Source organism: Pygocentrus nattereri, chromosome 28 (assembly GCF_015220715.1).
Source record: "Pygocentrus nattereri isolate fPygNat1 chromosome 28, fPygNat1.pri, whole genome shotgun sequence".
NCBI lineage: Eukaryota > Metazoa > Chordata > Actinopteri > Characiformes > Serrasalmidae > Pygocentrus > Pygocentrus nattereri.
Genome location: NC_051238.1, coordinates 22,003,169 through 22,025,849, shown reverse-complemented (window position 1 = coordinate 22,025,849; position 22,681 = coordinate 22,003,169). Strand labels below are relative to the sequence as shown.

At 40.9% G+C, this 22,681-nt stretch overlaps 1 protein-coding gene across 1 annotated transcript in view; it reads left to right on the top strand.

Annotated features, from left to right (window-relative positions):
- The first annotated feature begins 5,660 nt into the window (after positions 1-5,660).
- dpysl2a (dihydropyrimidinase like 2a) overlaps positions 5,661-22,681 on the top strand; it is a 30,185-nt gene continuing 13,164 nt past the window's right edge. Inside the window, exons 1-2 of the mRNA XM_017702768.2 lie at positions 5,661-6,204; positions 22,542-22,630. Coding sequence (XP_017558257.1) covers positions 6,163-6,204; positions 22,542-22,630 — 131 coding nt within the window. The 5' untranslated portion in view covers positions 5,661-6,162. The remainder of the gene's footprint in view (positions 6,205-22,541; positions 22,631-22,681) is intronic.

Here is a 22,681-nt window from a genome sequence, read left to right as displayed (position 1 = left end):
GGCGCGTTTCTTTTTTTCTGAATTAATACAAACACTTTCATTTTATAGTAAATTAGTTTGGGTTAGTTTGTGTTTATGAACAGAGGCCTACAGATCAACACAGTAAAGGAAAACTTATTTGTGATCCTGAGTTTAAAGCCAGTTTTTATTCAACTTGTAACTAATTTACAAAGTAATCTGAAACTGAAACTTTGCTTGTGTGTAAAAAGTGATTTCAGAGCCACTCGGTTCTCCCTGATGGAAACTGTTTACCTTCAGTGTTTTGTGCTTCTGATCATTTTAATAGACGTCAGCGTCACTAATTAATGACGTTCTATTAAAAGACTGGTTTACCAAGAGAGTCGCTGGAGGACCTTCACCTGAAATGAGTTCATGAAGCCAGTCTTGTTATAAAAATTATAATCGGACATCAGAACCAGAATTACTCTTTTAGTACTTTTACTTTATACTTAAGTACATTTGAAGGTAAATACTTTAGTACTTTTACTCAAGTGGAGTTCTAGAGTAAGGACTTCTACTTTTACTGGAGTAATATTTTACCTTGGGTATCTCTACTTTAACTCAAGTACATGATTTGTGTACTTTGTCCACCACTGTTCAAATCTAATTTCAGGACCAGAGTTTAGTTAAATTAATTCAATTTATAATCCCAGAATACAAGCAGCCAAAATTCCATCCCATAGTAGTATGCTAGTATGTTATTTTGCCCTTTGTCACATCTCTCACCCACATTTCATTACATGCTTAATGTGACGTTAAACCCACACAGATAAGTTTTTTAAACGGAATAATGGGAAGTCTGTTTAGTTGAAGTTGTAAAGAGAGTCTTATCTGAATAATGCATGCTGGATGTGTGTGGTGTGTGTGTGGAATGTGTGAAAACTTCCCCTCAAGCGATACGAGTGTCCTCCCTCGAGCACTGAGTGTGAATGCATGGCTTTGTCGGTGCACTGTGGCATTGAGGTTGTGTTTTTTGGTACTCTGTCCCAGCAGACAGGCAAGCATGTGTCCTGAAGTCTGGTGGTGGTCTCTAGTGTCCAGATGCATGGAAAAGGTGTGGAGAACACATGGTATGCATGGCACAGGAGGAGCACTCTTTTATGTACAAACTTTCAAAGTGAAACCGAACCAGTTATCCAGTGGTAATAAACGCTTCTGTAAAATTGGAGGGAAAGTTGAGATTATTGTTCTTCAGTGAAATTCTCAGAGTTCTCTGATTGAAACGTGTTTAAAGAGAATTTATGATGTTATGGGCCCTTTCACGTCACTGCAAAATAGACAGGGGCACAAACTGTGACTGGAACTGAGACTTCATCTCTTGTATGGGCTGCGTTTCTGTTTCTTTTTGCTCTTCTACCAACTTCCAGAGGAACTCTGTCCATTATTAAGTCCATGGGTTGAGTAATATTTACTCTTTTCAAGTCTAGTTTCCTTTACTACCAGCACCTCTGCCCCACTTTCCTCAGCTTGCCTTAATTACTGCATGCTGGATTTCTTTTTGTTCAGAAACGGAGTCTTTTAATACAAACCTTTTGACAAACACTCCAAAATTAGATTAGTTTACACAGTACTCCTGTGATTAAGACACTTGCACATGTGCAGCTGGCCGTCACAAACAAGTAACCCCAGAAAGATACACTATGTGTCCCAACATTTGTCGGCACCTGCTTCTTCTAATTGGGCAGTTCAGCTCCCTACTTTTCTGGAAAAGCTTTCCACTAGATGTTGGAACAATGCTGTAAGAATGTGATTGCAATCAGCCACAAGATAATTAGTGAGGTCAGGTACTGATGTTTGATCTTTTAGCTCTGCATCACAAATGCCACTCTAACCCCCTTCCAAAGATATTGGCTGGAGCTCCAAACACTCCAAAGAACAGAAATCCACTCCTCCACAGTGCATTGCTGAGGGGCTTTATACTCCTGTAGCTGATGCTTGGCACTGGGCATGGTGACCTGGCTTTTGTAGGGCTGCTCTAGAGTATCCCATTATATTGCCAGTGGTTTTTAAGAAGCTATGTGTGCACAATTGAATGTCTTTGTGAGCAATTGGTGCACCTCAAAATAGCTGGACTCACCAATTAGGAGTGTCTGGATACTTTTGGGCATAAAGTGTATTTGGCAGTGCATAGGATTTGTGATTGTTCAATTGATCTTTTTCTTGAAATCCTATTTAAACATGGACAGAAGCTTCTGAACTTTCCTTAGCCAAAGCGTTTTTAAGGCCGTCATTTGTAAGATATGTAACGAATGATTCACTACACTTGTATAAAGACTGTATTTCTTGTTTTGATTGCATTAAAGGTAGTCAATATGGTGATTTTCTACTTGTCTCAGCATGTATGTTGTGGGCAGATAGGCTAATATACAACTGCAAATTCTTTATAACCCAGCACAAAACATATAATGATGTACAATAGTCCTTCAGGGAGGACTTATTAGCAAATCATTACCTGATTGTGATACATGATCTATCATATGAGGGTCGAATAAGAGTTTCAAGTCTGGTGGTTAGTGTGTTTTGATGCTGTGAACAGTGAAGAACAGTGTGTGACCATGGTGGTTTGGGTTTGGGTTATTACTCTGGCTTTCCCGTGACAGTGGTTAGTCGAGTGACCAAGTGGATTTTTATCTCAAAGCATGTTTTGGTTCAAGGTCAGCTTCTCAATGCAGAAGTTGGGCAGTTTTGTATGCAACAAAAAATGTAGACCAGCACATTACTGCCTCCCTGTGGCGAGACAGGGAGAAGGACAGACCCTTTGTCTGTGCAGCTGTATGGAAACGAATTGGTAAATGTACCATAACAGACATGTACGCAGAACCTAATGAAACTGTCTGTTCATGCAAATGACGTCAGCAGTAAAAAATCTCTCAAGCATATATTAAGCTCTGGTCAGCCTAAGGTAACAGGGAACACTTCAGGGCACGAGCCAAGGTTTAGCACACATCGATTGCTTTTGCTCGTCTTTGTACTAACTTTGAATGCACGGTTATTGAAGGCCTCCCCAGGAACAGGATACCATTTGCTGTGCCGTGGCCAAAATTAGTCTTAAGAGCTGCCTGCTCTCAGAGTAGCACTCTGCACTGGCATAGCTGTTAGCCATTAAGGATGGCCTAATTGCATTGTTTTGTATGGCAATAGGCCTAACAGAAACCAAATATACACCATGGGTCCATTTCGCATTCTTAATGGAGATTCTCCATCAAAAGGAAAATGTAGTCTAGCTTGAGGCTGAATTCCAGAATCCACCCTATATGTTTGTAGACATCTGCTTATCCGACATTTCTTCATGTTATAAATAGGGGTATTAATAGGGATTATTTTCCCTCTACTGGCTACTCTTCTGGGAAGGCTCTGCACTATATGCTGAACATTGCTGTGAGGATTTAATTGTATTCAGGAGCATTAGTGAGATCAGATACTGATGTTGGATGATTAGTTCTGGATCCCAAATGCCACTCCAACTTATCCCAAAGGTACTGGATAGAGCTCCATCAATCCAGTGAGTGCAGTTCCACTGCTGCACAGCCCGATGCCTGACGGCTTTATACCCCTTTAACCACCATTTGGCATTGAGCGTGTGGATTTTAGGCTCATGTGCATCTGCTCCATTCTGTTGGCAATGCTCTTCTATACAGATTTTACTAGCTGTGGGAGTGCAGTGGAACGCCTGCGCCAGTAATGAATGCACCTTAAAAGACCAATAATCTTACATTTTTCTTGTATTTTAAAATTTCCCTGACATCTACTAATGGAATTTGTGAGATTATACACCAAAATAGTGGTAAATTTGTTAATATATGACCCTTTTTTGAAATTCTCATCATCCCTTAGAATCAAAGTGGCTGTTTTTTTTATTTTGTTTTGTGCCTTGTTCAAAAAGCAATCTGAGCTGAAATATTCCAAATAACTTTAGTGTGAATAAAAATAAAAAATCAATTTTTAATGAATATACAATAGGAAAATACAATTTTCAGCGATATGGGCCTTTAAAGCAGCTAAATTCACTAATTTAAAAAGTGGATACCTTTAGAAATGTAGTGTATATTTGAGCCTGTGCACTTTTGTATCTATATTTCTTGACTACTGTCCCATGAGAACAGAGGTCTTGTGTTACTGAATCACAGAAAGACAGAAAATGTCTTTGCATGTGTCCATTGATGTGAGGCTGGTACAGAACACCCTAGCAGCATGCCACGTAACCCATGGCAACCACAGAAGCCCAATGGGAGGAGCCTTTTGCGTCGCATCTGAATGATTGGCTGATGGCAGGTGTTCTGAGGTTGCATGTGCAGGCGTGGTGGAGATGGTGCTGGTCCGACCCAGGTTTCTCTGTTACATAGATACTTAGAGAAGCTTATCTCTAAATAATTCCTTGTTTCACTTATGAATTCAACAGCACTGGCCTGCACATACACTGCTAAGCAAAAAAAACACTTCAATATTAAATTATGACATATGAACAATAGAATTAATCATTTATTTATATCAAGTTATGTACCACTGTAAAAATGCTTTAGATACAGCACAAAACTTAACAGTCTGATACATGTGAAAACTGTGATTCATGGCAAAATGTGTGGTCTAAAAAGTCCAGTTCTGAGAACTAATGTGTGAATGGGGTATTCACATTTCTTTACAGTTAAAGGGGAACTCAAAAAATTTCTGTATAAGCCAGTGAACAGTCAGTCAGAGAGGTTTGACATGAAATGGTTTATTGTAGAGAAACGTAATGATCACTTTAAAGTGGTGGTGATAGGAACCAGGGGTCACAGTGTCTACAACTAAAATCCATTTAATCTCTTATCCAAAACTCCCAGTGCCTCTCTGAATTTTATAGGTAATAATGTAATGATAGTAATGATAAAATAGTGGCGAATCTGCATGTACTCCTCTGGATTGGAGTTTTAAAAAATATATGTTTAATGTGTATGTATACGATTCTGAATTAGGGGGCAGTCATGGGCTGGAGGTGAGGCCCTGTGACCGGAAGGTCGCTGGTTCAATCCCCAGAGCCAACAGTACATAACTGAGGTGTCCTTGAGCAAGACACCTAACCCCCAACTGCTCCCTGGGCGCCGTGGATAGGGCTGCCCACCGCTCCAGGCAAGTGTGCTCACTGCCCCCTAGTGTGTTTCACATCATGGATGGGTTTAATGCAGAGGTGAAATTTCCCCGTTGTGGGACTAATAAGTATCACTTAACTTAAAGCCTGAACTATCATAAAACACTGCAATGTCTCAGGCACAACCACTGTGAGCAATTCTATAAGTTTCTCTGAAATAGAGCATTTAACCGCAAACCACTCTGCATGGCTTTGTTTGCGTCTTAATCATTTAATTATGCAGAAATTTAGAAAAATCGGCTGATTTTCCCCATAACCGACCCACCACTCATCCGGAACTACAGGTGTGCCATTGAGGTATAAGAAGCCATGAGGTTTGTTGCCATCCAGACAGCAACCTACAACTGGTCATCACACTTGATGAATAACCCGCCTGATACCTGATAAATAACACAGCCCTCTGATGTGAAGCGTATTTACAGCTGGGCAAACGAGCCTAAATAAAGAACAGCCTCTACCTACGTGCACATCCTCCCTCCTACAGATCAGCGCCTGTTTTCCTTCAGCATCCTCCATCACTCTGCTGGCTGCACAGCGCTGCGAGCAGGAATGGCACAACAGCAAGGCTGTAGTTTCACTCGAGAAACAAATGACGCCAAATCGGCTCTTTTGGTCAAAGGCTGGTGCACTAATTGTTAAGGCAGCATTCCTGGGGCCGATTTAGGATTTAGGATTTAGCGGCTCTACGGCTCCACAACTAAAACTAATGTAAGGCGGCGAAGCAGGGCGGGGCGCTGCGCATGCGCGGTGGGAAATCTCCGCCGTGCAAATCTCTGCTCATCGGTGAAGCGTTCGAGTCGGACTCGCGTTGGCGCAGAGCTGGAAGGTGGAGAACGGGGGAAAAGGTTGGCAGCGGAACCGAAAGGGGCTGGTTTCTCTTTATCGACTTTATCGACGGAAAACGCGTCAGTGAAGGCCACCGCCTTTGGGTTTTCCCCCCTTTTAGCGCGTTTTGCGAGCACCGGCGACGCTGAGCATCAGCTCCTCCACGGCTAGCGGCGAACAATACAAACGGAGCCACTGCAACCACCGTCGACATGTCCGGCTACCAGGGCAAGAAGAACATCCCCCGCATTACCGTGAGTATTCTGGGGTCTGAAATTGTAAAACTAGCGAGCATTCTGGGGAACGAAATGATGACCCCCCCCCCCTCCCCTCCCCTCATTTCTATTGAGTGAGACCGCTAGAAGGGGATTAATCTCTGGGGGAAGCAGTGGAGATGGTGTGGGAATGTGTCTCTCTTGCAGCAGGTAAAGCTACATTGACAGCCAGTGCCGACCCCCAGACCCCCAAAGAACCCGTTCTAGCTCACCAGTTAACCGCTTGGTGGAGTTTTTGTGTCTGTCATGTTCTGTAAGGCTTCCAGTGATTTGCCATATCCTCTATTACTTACCCTTTGCACCAGTTATGTCAGTGAAATTGCCTCAGATGTGAGCCGTGTGGAATATTTCTGTTTCAGAATTTCACAGCCGTGCCCTGTTTCAGCTCCTTTAGGCCTGTTGTCACATCCTTCGCGTGTAGGATCTTTTTCCCCAGTGCTAAGCCTGAAAACAGCTGCCTTCCAGCGTCGACCGTAACATGTAACCTGCCTGGATTAAAGCTGAACATCACTGGACTCTTCTGCAGTGCTTTCAGATGTTCTCCTTTGATGTACTGCTTTATGGAATTTCCCAGCTGATATTCCCGCAGTCTTAATGTTAAATAAGCGAAATCTCTCCAGGTGCTATAGTGCTATAGAACAGATTCGCTGCTGAAAATCCTCCAGAACAGCGGCACTGGGTGTGCTCGGAGCATCCACCTTTGAAAGAACATCGCTTTATATGTGACATCCAGGTTCTGCTTAAGCTGCTTCTCGTACAATGGTTTCCCCGCTGGCCCCCCTGCGCTGTCGAAAAACTGCCACGCACATTTGATAACCATGTTAAATGGAGAAAACTGTCTCTGGAGTAGTTGAATGAAAATCCTCTTTTGAAAAGTAGGTCAGTGGATGTGAACTATATCTCATGGAGCGAGCTGCAGTCTGAACAGTGCTTTCTATGGTGACTAGCTGTTGCCATGCACACCGGTGTGGATCTGTGCCGAGTGAAAATGTCCTGAGCATCAGGAATGATTAGATTATTTTCACAAGAGATGCTGATGATGGTTAGATCTTAAGAGTGAGAGGGGAGAGAGAGTGATAAAGGGCAGATGAGAAGGGCTTCTAGGCCTGTGCTGTTAAATCTTGCCCACAGCCATTGGACACCCAGCTAAGCTTCTGCCATCTTAAGGCCTGGAGTTGCGTCTCCTCAGCGGGTTGCTGCCAGTGATACAGTCTTTATGCTGCAAATCCTAATGCAAATCCTACTGAGTCACTGCTTGATGATGTGCAAAAGTATAGGCATTATATTTGTAGCCAACCTAATGCATTAATCTGTATTAAGGTTAGCCAGAAAGTTATTGAATGGGCTCAATTGAAGCGGCAACACAGCAGAGGCTAAAAAATACAAAATAATAGTTCTTCCCTGTCTGAACTAAACCTTATATCTTCCGAAAGGTCACTTCCTGAAGAAGGAAAAAAATTCAATGGGAGTTAATGCAACATAATTTTATCTTCAAAGTTACGTTGTTCATTCATTAGGAAATTTTGACACAGTGTAAAAGGTGCTCTCACATGATGTGTAAAAATGAAAAACGAGCGTAATAATGTTAAAATAACCTGCATGTGACCGCTAGAGGTTGACAGTACAATTGAGTTGGTGTTAAAACAGCTCCTTTCACAAGCATAGCACTTTAGAGCATCGTTGTGTGTCTGAATGTCTGCCCATCTCTTTCTTTCTGCATCATTCTTTCTTTCCGTCTCTCTCCCCTCTTCATTTTCATTGCTCTCTGTCTGCGTCTGACTGACTGTCTCTCTTTTTGCCCCTCTCTCTTTTTGTCCTCAGCTGCCTCAGCAGTGTCTGACAGTGTCACCCTGTCACACCGCAACAAATGCAGCATGAACACTGCCCTTCACTCTCCAAAACACATACACACACACACACACACACACACACACACACCCCTGGCCCACATTTTATGCATGTTTTTTCAAAGCCAGTGTATTTGTGCACCCCATACATTGTTTCAGGATGCCTGTCTACTCCATCTGCAATTTTTTTGCATTCACTCGCTCTTTATTAGGAAATGAAACTCACTGGTTAGATAAAAGTCCAGTGGGTGTATTTCTTATTCATATAGCCAAATTAATAAGTACTTTAGGTAAACAACAGTTTTTAATGACGTTCTCCGTCGCCTGACAGATAAACTACAGAGTAAAAAGGCCAACCACAGGTCACCTCAAAACAAGCCATAAGTGGTGTGTCAATCTTTTGAGAAGCTTAACCACTGCAATGTAGCACCTCATCAAGAGCTGGCGTATCGTGGTAAATAGTGCGGTGTCTCTGCATAACAGTGGTTAAGAGGCCTCAGTTGAGTTAATGAAACGCCAATAAAATTGCAGAGTATTCGAAAGTAATAATATAGCTTTTTTGTAATGACAGCTGTCAGAAAACAGAATGTGCCAGTTAAATCAGATGCTGCTGTACATCAGTGGCAGTTGTTACGGCTATTTAGGACTGCTGAAATTAAAAAGTGCATTTTTACCAACATTCACAGCACATTGGTTTTACTGTTTATTATTGATAATGCGTGTCGTAGTCAGGAGACTCATTTGACTTACACCTTATCATTAACGGAGGGGTTAAGTCAATGAGGGACAGTATAGACTTTCCACAATTAGACAAGCTGACATCATGTTTATATTAAAAAAGTATATAGAGACTTCTTGTTCCTCAGCCAAGTGTTCTTTTCCATGAAAAATGACTATACTGTGATCAACCTTTTATGCTACCTCTGCTGTTAGTCAGGGTGACATTATTTGGGAAGAACTTATAAGATCATATATGTTACGTTATGCTTTAAACGTTTCGGTCTGTGCTTTTGATTCTGTGTGAGTTCCATGCAACACTACAAAAAGCCGTTTTTTCTCCTGGGTGACACTTTTGCCTTTTATGGGTTGAATTTTGCTCTTAGTATAGATGAACCCCGAACTGCTACAAAATTCCTCTGAGATGTCTGTCCACCTCTCTTAAGCTGAGAAACAACATCCACTGCTTCAGAGAGTCCTAATTTTCTCTGCTAGACTACAATTGACCCCTGAATTACGAGAGATCCCTAACTTTTATGATTTTCCATCTTGTAATGAGTCTACCAAAGAGACCAACCACAATGATTAGTAACGGATATATGTCTTAATTATGGCTGCGTGTGGTAAAAAGTGGTTCAGCAGATGATCTTTTTCCGCTACACGAAATGTCTCCGTTGCTGTGTTCTTTAGAGATCTCTGATTTCATGAGCGTTTGGAAAAAGAATTCAAAATATCCTTTCCTGTTGAGTTGATGTCTTTTGGGTTGCCAGTTCACTTATTAATCATGTATTCACTTTTATAGCCAGTTTAATAAACGTCTGAAGATTATGCCTGGATTTGCGGATTCATACGACTCCCTCTTCTTGCTTACGGCATGTTAAAAGATACATCTTTCTTATGGCACATTAAAAACTTAATAGATGGGAAAACAACCAAAACCTGCTTTGGAGTTTTTCCCAGAACTCCCCACTGCTTCACTGGGCATGTTCGGAGAGTTCCATAAACTGTGACATATTTCAGCACACACTCTACGGGAGTTATCTCAGGACACCTGGTCTTACACTTTAAATGTCTTGAGTATATATGCCAGTAAATTACAAACCTGAGTGACCAGTTAGGAAATTACAGTATATCAGCCTACAAAAAAGGAAACGGGTGATCGTGATCTTTTAAACGTGTGCTGTTGAAGACATTAATTTGTCAGGTGACATGTGCGTGGGATGGCCAGAGGTTCTGTACTTCGTCTGCGGACGAGTACAAGCTACAGATCCGTTTGTAAGAACAAAACCAGACGTGTCTGTACGTTGTAATGCATCAGGAGGAAGAATAAACCTGATCTGGCAAAGGAAACACAAAGCCCTCAGAAGATTTGTGCAGTTCCGAAGAGGAACGCCTCAGAGCGTACGCGAAAGACAAAGTGTATTAAAGCTTTCCCTCTGATCGACCACAGGAGCTCTTCTGCAGCGTATCCATCAGTGCTCAGGATGACTCTACATTCAGGAATCTCAAAGCGCTTGACCTAGTTAGTAGCCTGGCATTCTCGTAGATCACATCAAATCTCCACTGCTGCTGATAGCAATTTGTGTCATACATTCAGAACTATATCTTCCTTTTCCTTAGTAGACATTAACCTGATTGCAATGGCATGGGTTTGTGTTTTTGGGTGAGTTAAGGAAGTTTATAATGCTAGTTTTCCATTTAGTAGGGCACAGAGGAGTTCAGTATAGAATGGGTGAATCTCGGCAGGCCGTCATTAGCAACCCCCCACGTTCCCTGGGGAAGCTTGGCTAAGAGAGGATGGGATGTGAAGTAGGCCAGCCATGGTGCAGTGAGCTACAGGAAGTCCAGCTGAAAATGGAGTTAGGGCAGAGTTCATTATCCTACAAATGCGTCTTCATCCACCACTTACCACCACTCTCACTGTCTGGACACTCCACAAAGCTCTATTGGGATCTATTAACAGTCTCCCTGATGGACGCTGTTGCAACATACACTCGCCAGCCACTTTATTAGGTACAGTTGCTTGTTAACACAAATAGCTAATCAGCCAATCACACGGCCGCAACTCAACGCATTTAGGTATGTAGAGGTGGTCAAGACAACTTGCTGAAGTGCAGACCGAGCATCAGAACGGGGAAGAAAGGGGATTTAAGTGACTTTGAACGTGGCGTGGTTGTTGGTGCCAGACAGGCTGGTCTGAGTATTTCAGAAACTGCTGATCTACTGGGATTTTCACGCACAACCATCTCTAGGGTTTACAGAGAACGGTCCGAAAAAGAGGAAATATCCAGTGAGCGGTCAGTTGTGTGGACAAAAATGCCTTGTTGATGTGAGAGGTCAGAGGAGAATGGGCAGACTGGTTCCAGATGATAACTAGAAAGGCAGCAGGAACTCAAATAACCAACCAAAATCTCTGAGGAACGTTTCCAACACCTTGTTGAAAGTCTACCATGAAGAATTAAGGCAGTTCTGAAGGCAAAAGGGGGTCCAACCTTTTACTAGCAAGGTGCACCTAATAAAGTGGCCTGTGAGTGTATGTAGCCAAATCAAATCAAATCAAATGTATTTGTAGCGCTTTTTACAACGGATCTTGTCACAAAGCAGCTTCACAGAATTCCAGAAAAGACATAGTTTTAACAAGAATGTAAAAAATGTAAAAACACAACTGCAGTTGTCATATTGAGTGATGCATATTTGACTGATTTACAGTGGTCTTGTAATGAAAACTGTAATGTTTGAAACCTTTGTGCACTTTGACAAACTGCAGACATACCTCACTTCTTGGTTTACATTTGCTAATAATGTCCTTGAAAACAAATGCATCATGATGAAAAGTGTTGGAAATGGCGGTTACAATATGACATCATCTGGCCAGAGCAAATGATTGTTTCCCTGTCAACTCTTTCTGCCTACAACTTCAGAATGAGTCATCAGATGGTGAATCTTGCCGCAGTACCCAAATAGCAGCCTGTGGATTGTTAGCCAGACCACCAAATAGGGGAACTAGACAAATCCATGATCAATTGAGAACATGTTTTGTAGCACTTAATTTGTCTTGAAAAGTCCATTTGACATAGATTCTGACCAATACATACCTCCAGATGATTTCATGGTTTATGGTCCAAAATAGCTCTGGTTTGAGAAAACATGCTATCTTATCTCCATGAATGTGCTCGGACACAGAAACACATTTTTTTGATGAAACCTCTGCTTAAATCAAATCTTATCTGCATAGCAAGGCTGAGGACATGACAGAAGCTTTCTCCAGAAACAGGAAGTCATTGCCCTAGAGGAACAGAGTTCAAGCGGTCACTTTCCACACTTACGTAATAAGTCACTAAGCAAGCATCTAAGACCTACAAAGGATTACCACGATTACTACAGTGTGTACATTTGACTTGGAGGTTCAGTATTATACAGTATTAGCGACGAACTGTGACTGTTAGAGCTAGGCCTTCAGTTCGGGACCTAAATGTCAAAACTTGGTCAAAAACCAGATAAAACAGAAATAAAAACACTTATACGATAATGCTAATATCTGCTAGTTTTAATTTAGCAAATCACACAAACATTTTTTGGATGTTCTAGATTACACATATACATGTTGGTTAATCATTTAACCCTTTGTTTCCAACAAAACTTAACAATAAATAACAGTATTACTACAGTGCTTGCAGAGATGAAATATGAAAAGTATGATGATTCCATGAATAATGAACTACAAATTACAGACATGCATTTTTGTATATTTCTCAAAAATCAATAGGCCTTCTCTGAAAGCCTAGAAGGCCTTAAGGGTTCCCTACTGCTCAGTGTTTGAAACTAAATCTCCCAACTTATAACGTTGTGGAGCGATGAGGAGGCGGATGCATATGCAAAGACAAGCAAGATTTATTTGGGGCAAATTTCAGGGTCGTGGTCATAACAGTCCAGGGTCATTGAGCCAACATGGATTGAATGAGGGGCAGACATGACGAAAAATAAACACAGACTAGAAACACCACGGAGGCCGGAATACACAAAACACTGCAGGAGAAAACGTACATCAAACAATACAATACAAACTCTCATCGAAACATCACATCAACCAAGACCAGCAAACAGGGCAACACCACGGGCAAACACAGGGCTTAAGTATAACCGGGATAATTAGAAAAAACAAGGTGGAACCAATCAGGGGTGGAGTCAAGAAAACAAGGAGGCATGACAAGGAAGACACCTAACAAAAGCACATGGAAGACTGAAATGTAAACATAAGCACATGGATGTCTGGGAGGGGCCAATCGTGACACAACTACTATCTCCCAATTTTTATTCTGCATGACAGCTGTTTCTATGTTGTAGTTCACAGAGAACTGCAAACCCCTGAACTAGTCACTGTCATGCAACATTTTAAATTATTTTTTACATTAAAACTAGTCAGCGTAAACAAGTTGGAGTTGCAGACTGGAATGTGTTGAAATGGTAAATTCAATTCAAAAGTTTATTTGTATAGCACTTTTTAACAACAATGTTGTCACAAAGCAGCTTTACAGAAGTTTGAAAAGCGAGCCAGAGGCGACGGTGGCAAGGAAAAACTCCCTCAGTCTGGAGGAAGAAACCTTGGGAGGAACCAAGACTCACAAGGGGAGACCCGTCCTCCTCTGGTCAGACAGTGTTTACAGTTTAATAAGCTAAATACCAAATAAAAGCTAAGAGGATCTCTGTTTGAAGACTGGATGGTAAAGCTTTAGAAATTGCACTGGTAGAGACTCTGACTGAGGCAGTTTCTGACTGAGGCGGTCTCTGACTGAGGCAGTTTCTGACTGAGGCAGTTTCTGACTGAGGCGGTCTCTGACTGAGTCTTTATGAAAAGTGGGAGTGAGCTGAAACAGTCTCATCCTAACTCAATGCTGGTACATCTGGATGGCACAGTGATGTAATTGAGGGTGTTGCAGCACAAATGAGCAGGAGAGCAGGTTGGTGATGGTGAGGAGGAGGCCCCAGTGGTCAGTCTTCAGCAGGATGGGAGGGCAGTCATTATCAAAATCAAATCAGTAAATCAAATGTAAAAGTAATTCATTGCGTAACATTCTGTCTAATTGAATGTGTACTTATGCAGTTACTTTTGGATCGTTTATTAAAATGTAACTAACAGCTCTCGTCCTCCGTGGGTAATACTCATCTTAACTATAGAGGTCAGAAAGAGCAGCAGAGATCATTGTTTTGGAACCAGAGCAGCCAAATGTGTCAGTGGAGTGCCGGCACACATTTGGGCCATGAAGCTTCATCAGCACAATATCGCTGTGTCTCATGACCTCCAGTGGTTTTACCCACTCTCAGTTCAGGACAGATGAGTGACACAATGTGACAGTCACTTCAGGTTTAGACTGCATGGAATCGTTTTCAGTTTGGGGAAAAAACAACTAGTTTGCTCCTGTCATGAGACATGATGCGATTTAGAGTTCAGTGAAACTCTGTCAACACTGTAAAGATTTATATTTTTTCCCTATTCTATTATCCTATTTCCCTATTCCAGTGATGAGATGTGCATCCGTAACCATGTTGTGTTTTGTATGTCACCAAGAAGAGATGTTTGCTGGCACAAAGGGTCGTTTTGTTGTAAGATTGTTATTATGTATCAAAAGAGCGTCTAAATAAGCGCTCTTTGGCTTTTTAAAGATACTGTCACTTAACTTCCATCCATCCATCCATCCATCCATTTTCTAAGCCGCTTCTCCGTCAGGGTCGCAGGGGGTTGCTGGAGCCTATCCTAGCGGTCATCAGCCAGAAGGCAGGATACACCCTGGACAGGTCGCCAGTCCATCGCAGGGCAGACAGACAGACACACACTCACACCCAGGGGCAATTTAGCATGATTGTGCCGCCCTACATTGATATCACATGTACTTTAAAAAAATATTCAGACCCATTCACCTTTTCTACGTTTTGTTACATTACAAACTAAAGTGGGTGAAATACGATTTTTCCCGTCAGCTATAATGATGTGATCTGCAAATGTGAAAATAAAAAATTGAAATAGCGTAGTTACATAAGCATTCAGAGCCTTTGCTGTGACGCTTAAATTGATTTCAGGCGCATCCCGTTTCCATTCATCATCCTTGAGATATGTCAACAGCATAATTAAATTCACCTGTGGTCGTCTTCAGAAAAGTCCAAACAGAGAAAGTGCTACTGGAAGGGAGATAAGCATTTCGGCTTTGCCAAGGAGGGCAACAAACAAAGACTACTGTCCTTGAAAGCTCTTCCTTCACATTATTGTCCAGTAATTTAGTGATGGCCCCTTGCATTGAAGCAGACACCAGAGTAAACACATTAATAGTGTGTGAGTGTGGCTTAGTCTTTGTCAAATAGAAGAACATAACGACAGCATTGTTCAAATACATTTGGACATACGAGATGTGGTTATAGCATAGTCATCTTTAATTTCGCTGCTAAACTGTAATTTATCTAGCAAGAAAGGGCAGCAAAGTCACACAAATCATACCGTCAAAGAGTCTTTAGTCGCTTAGTCTGATGCTTTCTCACCCAAAGCCATTTTTTCCTGAGGCCATGTGTCTAGAACTTATATATCGCTTTACTTTTAATGTGAGTCAAAGGAACAAGAGTTTTTCCATGTAACTTTGGGCCATTTCTTTTGCTCCATTCATCATTAAATTGACACACAATGTAAAGGGTGACAGGTCATTTCAAATTATGTCAAAATCTGAAAAATACGAGACACGAGGTTTTGTCTCAACAGCAGCGATATGTTGTGTTTATGTGTGGGAATAAGTAACTTGGTAACAACAGGCACAGGCCTGCCTTTCTCTGTATAAAGCCCCACAGCTGAGAGCCAAAAGAACTGAATTGATCAAAGGAATTGTCAGTTGACCTCCGTGACAAGAATTTGTTGTGGCACAGAATAAACAATATATCATGCAGCGCTACTTTCATAACTCTCCATGTATGTATAATGTGTAATTACAGAGTGCATGATTAGGTTGTGAAATGCTGTTCATGAAAGCTTCATTGTGACCCTCTGTCTCTATCCTGCTCTCATAACGGGACCTTATATGTATTACGTAATATGGGAGCAGTGCCACTCATTCTCCGACAGGCCAATGTGCATAAGGACAATAAACAAGCAGCCCTCCAATCCACTAAATTCTCCATAAATGCCGTGGCAAAGGTTCATTATAATCAGACATGAGACATTTTTCCCCTTAAAGCTGTTACAGCAAGTCAGTACAAACAGGCTAGCCAAGAGACCAGACTTTTGAGTGACGGAGAGCGATTGTGATCAGCTCATTTCTGAATGAATTGTTATGCAACAAACCCAGACACAACTGGGTACAATCCTGCAGCCTGAGCTCCAAAAGAAAGCAGAAAATTATGGGTCCATGTAAACAGGACATTCTTGACTTGCCTGGTTTTACTCCTAATGAATGAGGGATGGCTCAGGATCAGAATGTAAAGAATATGTGTGATCTGCTTCATGAGTTTACATAAGTAAACTTCGAAACCTAAGCTGGCTACAAAGTTCAGTAATTCCAGCCAAAATGGAGTAAACAAGACAGGTTAATATAATTTGAGCTGTTTATTTGTATTTTAGTGATGTCATAATGTGTTTATTAAACTTGACTTAAAGAGTATGCATTCAAATGGAAGTTCTCATTAAATCTTAAATAAGTTGACAGTTTGCGTGATGATTTGGCATATTTCAAAGTCTATTATTGGTCTATCTTACAGTAAGAAACTTCAGAACTGCCTTAGTTCTTCGTGATATACTTTCAACAAGGTGTTGGAAACGTTCCTCAGAGATTTTGGTTGGTTATTTGAGCTCCTGTTGCCTTTCTATCATCTGGAACCAGTCTGCCCATTCTCCTCTGACCTCTCACATCAACAAGGCATTTTCGTCCACGCAACTGACCGCTCACTGGATATTTCCTCTTTTTCTGACCGTTCTCTGTAAACCCTAGAGATGGTTGCGTGTGAAAATCCCAGTAGATCAGCAGTTTCTGAAATACTCAGACCAGCCCGTCTGGCACCAACAACCACGCCACGTTCAAAGTCACTTAAATCCCCTTTCTTCCCCGTTCTGATGCTCGGTCTGCACTTCAGCAAGTTGTCTTGACCACCTCTAAACACCTAAGTGCATTGAGTTGCAGCCATGTGATTGGCTGATTAGCTATTTGTGTTAACAAGCAATTGTACCTAATAAAGTGGCCGGTGAGTGTAATTTAAAATTGACTAGTATTTTTGTTTACAAGTACAAAAAAGTTTGAGCACTACCTCTGATCCTCATAGGATTTTAATCATTAATTTTTTTTTAAATGGAAACATTGCCCACGAGAAAACATTGCATACTTAGATACCAGTTCTCTGTGAGTACCGCAGTCCAGAGCTGTGACTAACAAAGTTAAGGCAGTTTGGATGTTCACAAAATGTTTTTCTGCTAACAGCATCAGTGGCAGCACTGTGGGACAGCCAGCCATGACGCTATATAAGGGATGGATTTGGACTTGCATGCATATGTGTGTGTGTGTGTGTGTGTGTGTGTGTGTGTGTGTGTGTGTGTGTGTGTGTGTGTGTGTGTTGTAGCAAAAGCAGCAAACAGAGAGGCTTTGTCTTGTTGAAGATGAGGCCTCACAGCCTGTTTCCTTTTGGAAGTCTCCGCTCAGCTCTAGTAATTGGCAGATCATAACTCTCCTGTGCTTTGCACTAAACCTAAGTTTCATTGCTAAATTCAGTCATTAATATTTGGAAAAGACATTGGTTTCGCCTGTTGTCTGATACCAATATTAGAAACTAGAACACTAAACACAGAATCATTAGAACAATGGTAGAATGAAATCCCCACATAACATGTAGTTGATCCAGTGGATCAGACTGAGCGTGGCAAAACTTTTAAAAGGCCCATTTAATGGGAAACAGAGTTCTCTTCACTTTTTTTATGTTTTGAATCAGAGCCCAACATTCATTTGTTTAGATTCCAGTCAAAATGTCAATTAAGTGCAAGTTATTCATTTTTCTGCATTAGATAAAAAAAAACAAGAAGTTGATAGAAGTTGGTTGCATTTCTGCTTCTCAGCATCCAAGTAACCCAGACATGTTCAATGGTGTTGTGGTCTGAGAGGCCAGTCCATTGTTCTGAGACCACCAGCAGCTTCTTTCATTTTGACAGCTACACATCCTTTCAGACCCATAGTAATGAGTTGTCTTCTCGCAGTGGAAGGATGGACAGAAACACCTGTAGATCTTTTTGTGTCTAAAGTAAGGGTGAAGGTTGAGTTTGTCCTCTCTCATAAAGATGAATGTTTTAAGTACTGTTTATCTGATGTTGACAGGTTTGATGGTCTGCCAGGTTTCTTTACATCTTTCAATTTTTGAAGTTCAACTTTGGAATTTCCTGTTATTCACTCTTTTACCTTTGACTGTTCCATTATTTATGCATCTGGACCATCCAGTAGGGTTGGTGACATGTAATGGGTATCCCCTTTACCCTTCAGACTGAGGTTTGATCCCCGACCAGGCGAGCGCCTGAGGCTATACCAGTAAGATTCATTGGGCAAGACTCATAACACTACCTTTGATTACCTATGTAGTGATCAAATTGTAAGTCACTCCAGATAAGAACATTTGCCAAATGCCATAAATATAAATATAAAATGTCACATCTCATCTTCTAAAAAATATATCTTGAAAAAGGAATAACCGTTTAGACTAAAAATTAAATAAATAAAATGTGCTCTCTCAATTTTTGTACAGGACTGTAGTTTTGTAAACATTGTTAAAATTGCAAATACGGTTCACCCCCCAGTCCAGACAGTCTACATCACCAATTCAAATGATTGGAAAAACTGTTTATACTAATCTCTTTGTAAATGATCTGCCCTGAGAATTGATCATCACTTTCCAAATACAAAGTGTTCTGGTCTTGCTTTGGTTACAGCTTGTATTTGTTGTCTTTGTGATGTCATGTAAACCAGCGCATTTACATAGAAACCAGTGTATTGACAAAATACAGGCTTCAGGAAGGCTGTTTTAACTTGGCCCTATAGTAAATTTCTGTGGATAAGAGAATGTCATTGTGTCAGAAACCATGTAAACAAGTCTGTTTGAGATTACTTAATGCAGTTTCTATGGCTATTCAATTTACATCATGCTAAATGATAAACATTTCAGACAATAAGCATGTCTTGGCCGATGAGCTGTATTGGGGGGGGGTTAAGTAACTTGGAACTTTTATTCAGAGAGTCCTGCTGTTGTTACAGCTGGTTCTGCATAGCACTGTAATACCTCAGCATCCATCATAAAGGCATGTGAGTGCAGCAGGGAGATTAGAATATTGAATTTAATGAGTATTCAGTAATTCTGGTCCTTTGATGTCTGTTAACTCATGGCAGCTGATGATGAAATCAGAGGCTGACATCACAAACCAAGCTTTTGTGGTGAACAGAGAGCTTGCTGTGAATGTTCCACCTTCTACTCTTCTGCTGATTCTCATACTATCCTGAGAGTGGATAGGAACACTCTCCTTTGCACAAGCGCTGATTTCCTTGAGTGCAAGGTTTTTTGCGTGGGTTTCAGTTCTGTTCAGTAGGTCTCTGGAGAATAGCACACGATAACTACTTATTAGTACCCGTCCAGCCTTAGATTAACACTTATTCAGCAATTATCTCATCTTGTCAGCGCTTAATTACGGGCTGTGATGCAACCAAGAGCGGACTGGCTCTTAAACCAGCCCCCTTTTATTCTGGAGTGTGAGTGGTTTTTCTGCTGGGGAAAATGTTGAGGGTTGGTGTTCTCTGGTGTTGATCTAGAATGGAATGCATGCCCAAGGCTGGGAGCTCTTCAGTGAGGTTTTGATGACTTCACACCACTTTCTCTCTCATTCTTCCATGCAGTGTCCATGTCTTGAGCATCAGACATGGATCATGGGGGTAACTAGTGACTCCTCACATTGTACATTCAGATATACAGGACTGTCTGCACACTGCATGCAAATGCAAACAGGAGAACAGAGAGGTACTGAAAATAAATATTCCCTCAGTGGCTTGCAAGACAGAGAAAAGCACACACTGGCGTCCGAAAATTCGAAAACTTTGTTTTTTAATGAAGGTCCACACGCCGGTGCTGACATGCAGCGATGCTGGCAGCCCCAGCGGGCAGTCTTTTAGATAAACAGACGAATGCTAATGGTAAGTTACCTCAGTTAATATTAGTAGTCTAGCCTTTTTCAGCTCAAAAACAGCCAGTCTGTGAAGAGGTAGTAAACAGATGCCAAGCATGATAAGTGGTAAGTTCAGAGTAGAGTGTAAAAATGAATTAGAACAGTATGCGATTGCATCAATATGAAGACTATGTCACCATGTTGGTAGGCAAGCTGCAACTTTGACTGTGCTTTGATAGAGCTCGTCTCGTCATCATTACTGCTGCTACAGCCCTGCTGGTGCAAAATAGACAAGAATGACCACAGAAAAAAAAAGATGAAACCATGTGGACAATTTAGATGCAAATACATGGGTTAATATGCTTTATAAATGACATAAAGTAAGTGTTTAAATGAAAAACATGGTATACTGCCTTTGCTGAATCAGTTATGGCTCTAGTTATCTCATTACTCACCGCCACAGCACTGCTGAGTGAACCTGAAGTTGCCTACCAAAATAGTGGCAACTTGACTGTGACATCATCATAATAGTACCAGTTATCATGTGGAAGGTTTTATTGGTCTATAGGCAAAATAAAGAGATCATTCTTTAAAGTGTGATGTGTTTTTTATTTTCTTAAATATAAAGACACTGAAACCATACCATTACCATGGCACAAAACTGATACATGCCAAACTGTGAGCCCACTAGATGCACCCCTCTATATGGCAGATGTATGACGATATTACAAGACAAGCTTTTAATTCAATCGATCACAACATTTGGTTTTTCTGAGCTTTGAGAAGAACCAGCGGTTCCACATTTAAAAATAATATCCAAAACTGTGGGTACAATGATGTTTATTCAACACACACTGTACTGTACTAAATCCAGTCAAATGTAGTAATGATGCTCTGTTTGTAATGAAGCATGTTAGTTAGTGTTCTTTAAGATCTGATGATATCCAGGATTTGCTCAGAAAGGCATTTTCTGGCATAATGTGACATGATTCATCATGACACTCCTAGTATGGGTGTAATTTAATCAGGCTGTACCACACATTTCCATTCATCTAAGAGCAGAATTAAAGATAAAATAAAAACGGAAGCTAAACTTACAATGCAGTTATATTTCATTTGTGTTTCTGAGCAATGGAGTCATTGTATTGCAACATAAATTCCCTGTGAATGAAATTTTACAGCATTCATTTGTATCCAGCTGGGCTTTACTATAGATGTTCATACACTGGGGGATATTGTTGTGATAGATTGTAGGCTTACAGCCTTTATGTTGTTTTATGCTGTTGGATTGAAGTCATTACTGCCGTGATGTATTTTGTTCTGATGTATTCTGCGTGTTTTGCCTGTAGTGGCATTTGGGTAAATATTGCATATAAATTAGCCTTTAAGAACTTCAGCATCTCTTCAATTTTCTGAAGATCTTAGCTTTCTGGGTTTTTTGTCAGCAGGTCAATATGAGCGATGCCTGTCAATCTAATTTGCCAAACTATTTTCATATAGCAAATAATGTCCATAAGCTGCATAATGAATAATATAACCAATGAGGAAAGGTTAGTAAATGGTTGATCAGCGGTGGAGTTTATATAAAAAGATTTGACTTGATGCTTACTTATTACTTTCTAATATGTATATTTTTTCAAATCACTACATTTCACTTTATTTCAGTGAAACCGTAGAAGACTTGTTTTTGTTTCCTTAAAGCAGTGGTTCCCAGGTGTGGTCCTGAAGGCACACTTCCATGCACATTCTAGCGCATTCCCTGCTTTAAAACGTTGACTCAGTAAAGGGTTGCTCCTGAGTTGGACCAGATGTGTTGAGAGCAGGGAAAACACTAAAACGTGCACCCTGAATGGGTCTTGAACATTTTTAAGATATCAAAGTTTAAAGAATCTCCAAATGATGTAAATGTTCCAGCAAGAACGCTTAACTTAGTTTACATTATGTGAAGGTTCTTTATGCCTTTAAAAGATTTTTCACTCTCACACATCTCATTACAAACATGGTTCTTTATGGAACTAAAATGGTCAATCTTTGGCAACACAAAAAAAAAACCTCGTTGTGGCACTTTTTTCAAAGGGTGAGACACTTTATGGTATGACATTGACGTTGCAGGGTGGGACATTTCTTTAATAATAGGCTTTCTTTGTGTATTTTAGAGAGTAATTACAATTTTCAGCTGCTGAAGCATTAAATAGGCAGGACATCCTCCAGAAACACCGTAACACTACCAAATTATGATTGCAATAAAAAAGTCTTCAATAAAGTGGAACCAAGTAGACACTCAGATTTTGGAAATATACATGTAGCCACAACCGTTTTATTGATGTTGATGAGACAAAAAAGAACAAAGTGTTTCCGCAGTTAATCTGCTACCGTGAGATTCCAAGTTGAGCTTGGTATGCGATGGTATGACATCAGGAGATTTGTAGTCGTGCTGAATTAACAGGTGTACACAGCTGTTCTGAATCAGAGTGAGTAAGAGCAAAGCTATATTACAACCCCCACCTCTTTCTCTCTCTCTCTCTCTCTCTCTCTCTCTCTCTCTCTCTCTCTCTCTCTCTCTCTCTCTCTCTCTCTCTCTCTCCCTCCCTCTACAGAGTGACCGTCTCCTCATCAAAGGGGGTAAGATTGTGAATGATGACCAGTCCTTCCATGCAGACATCTATATGGAGGATGGAGTCATTAAGTAGGTTTTTGTATTTTTTCCTTTGTGTTTTTGTGCGTTATTTTTGTTAAT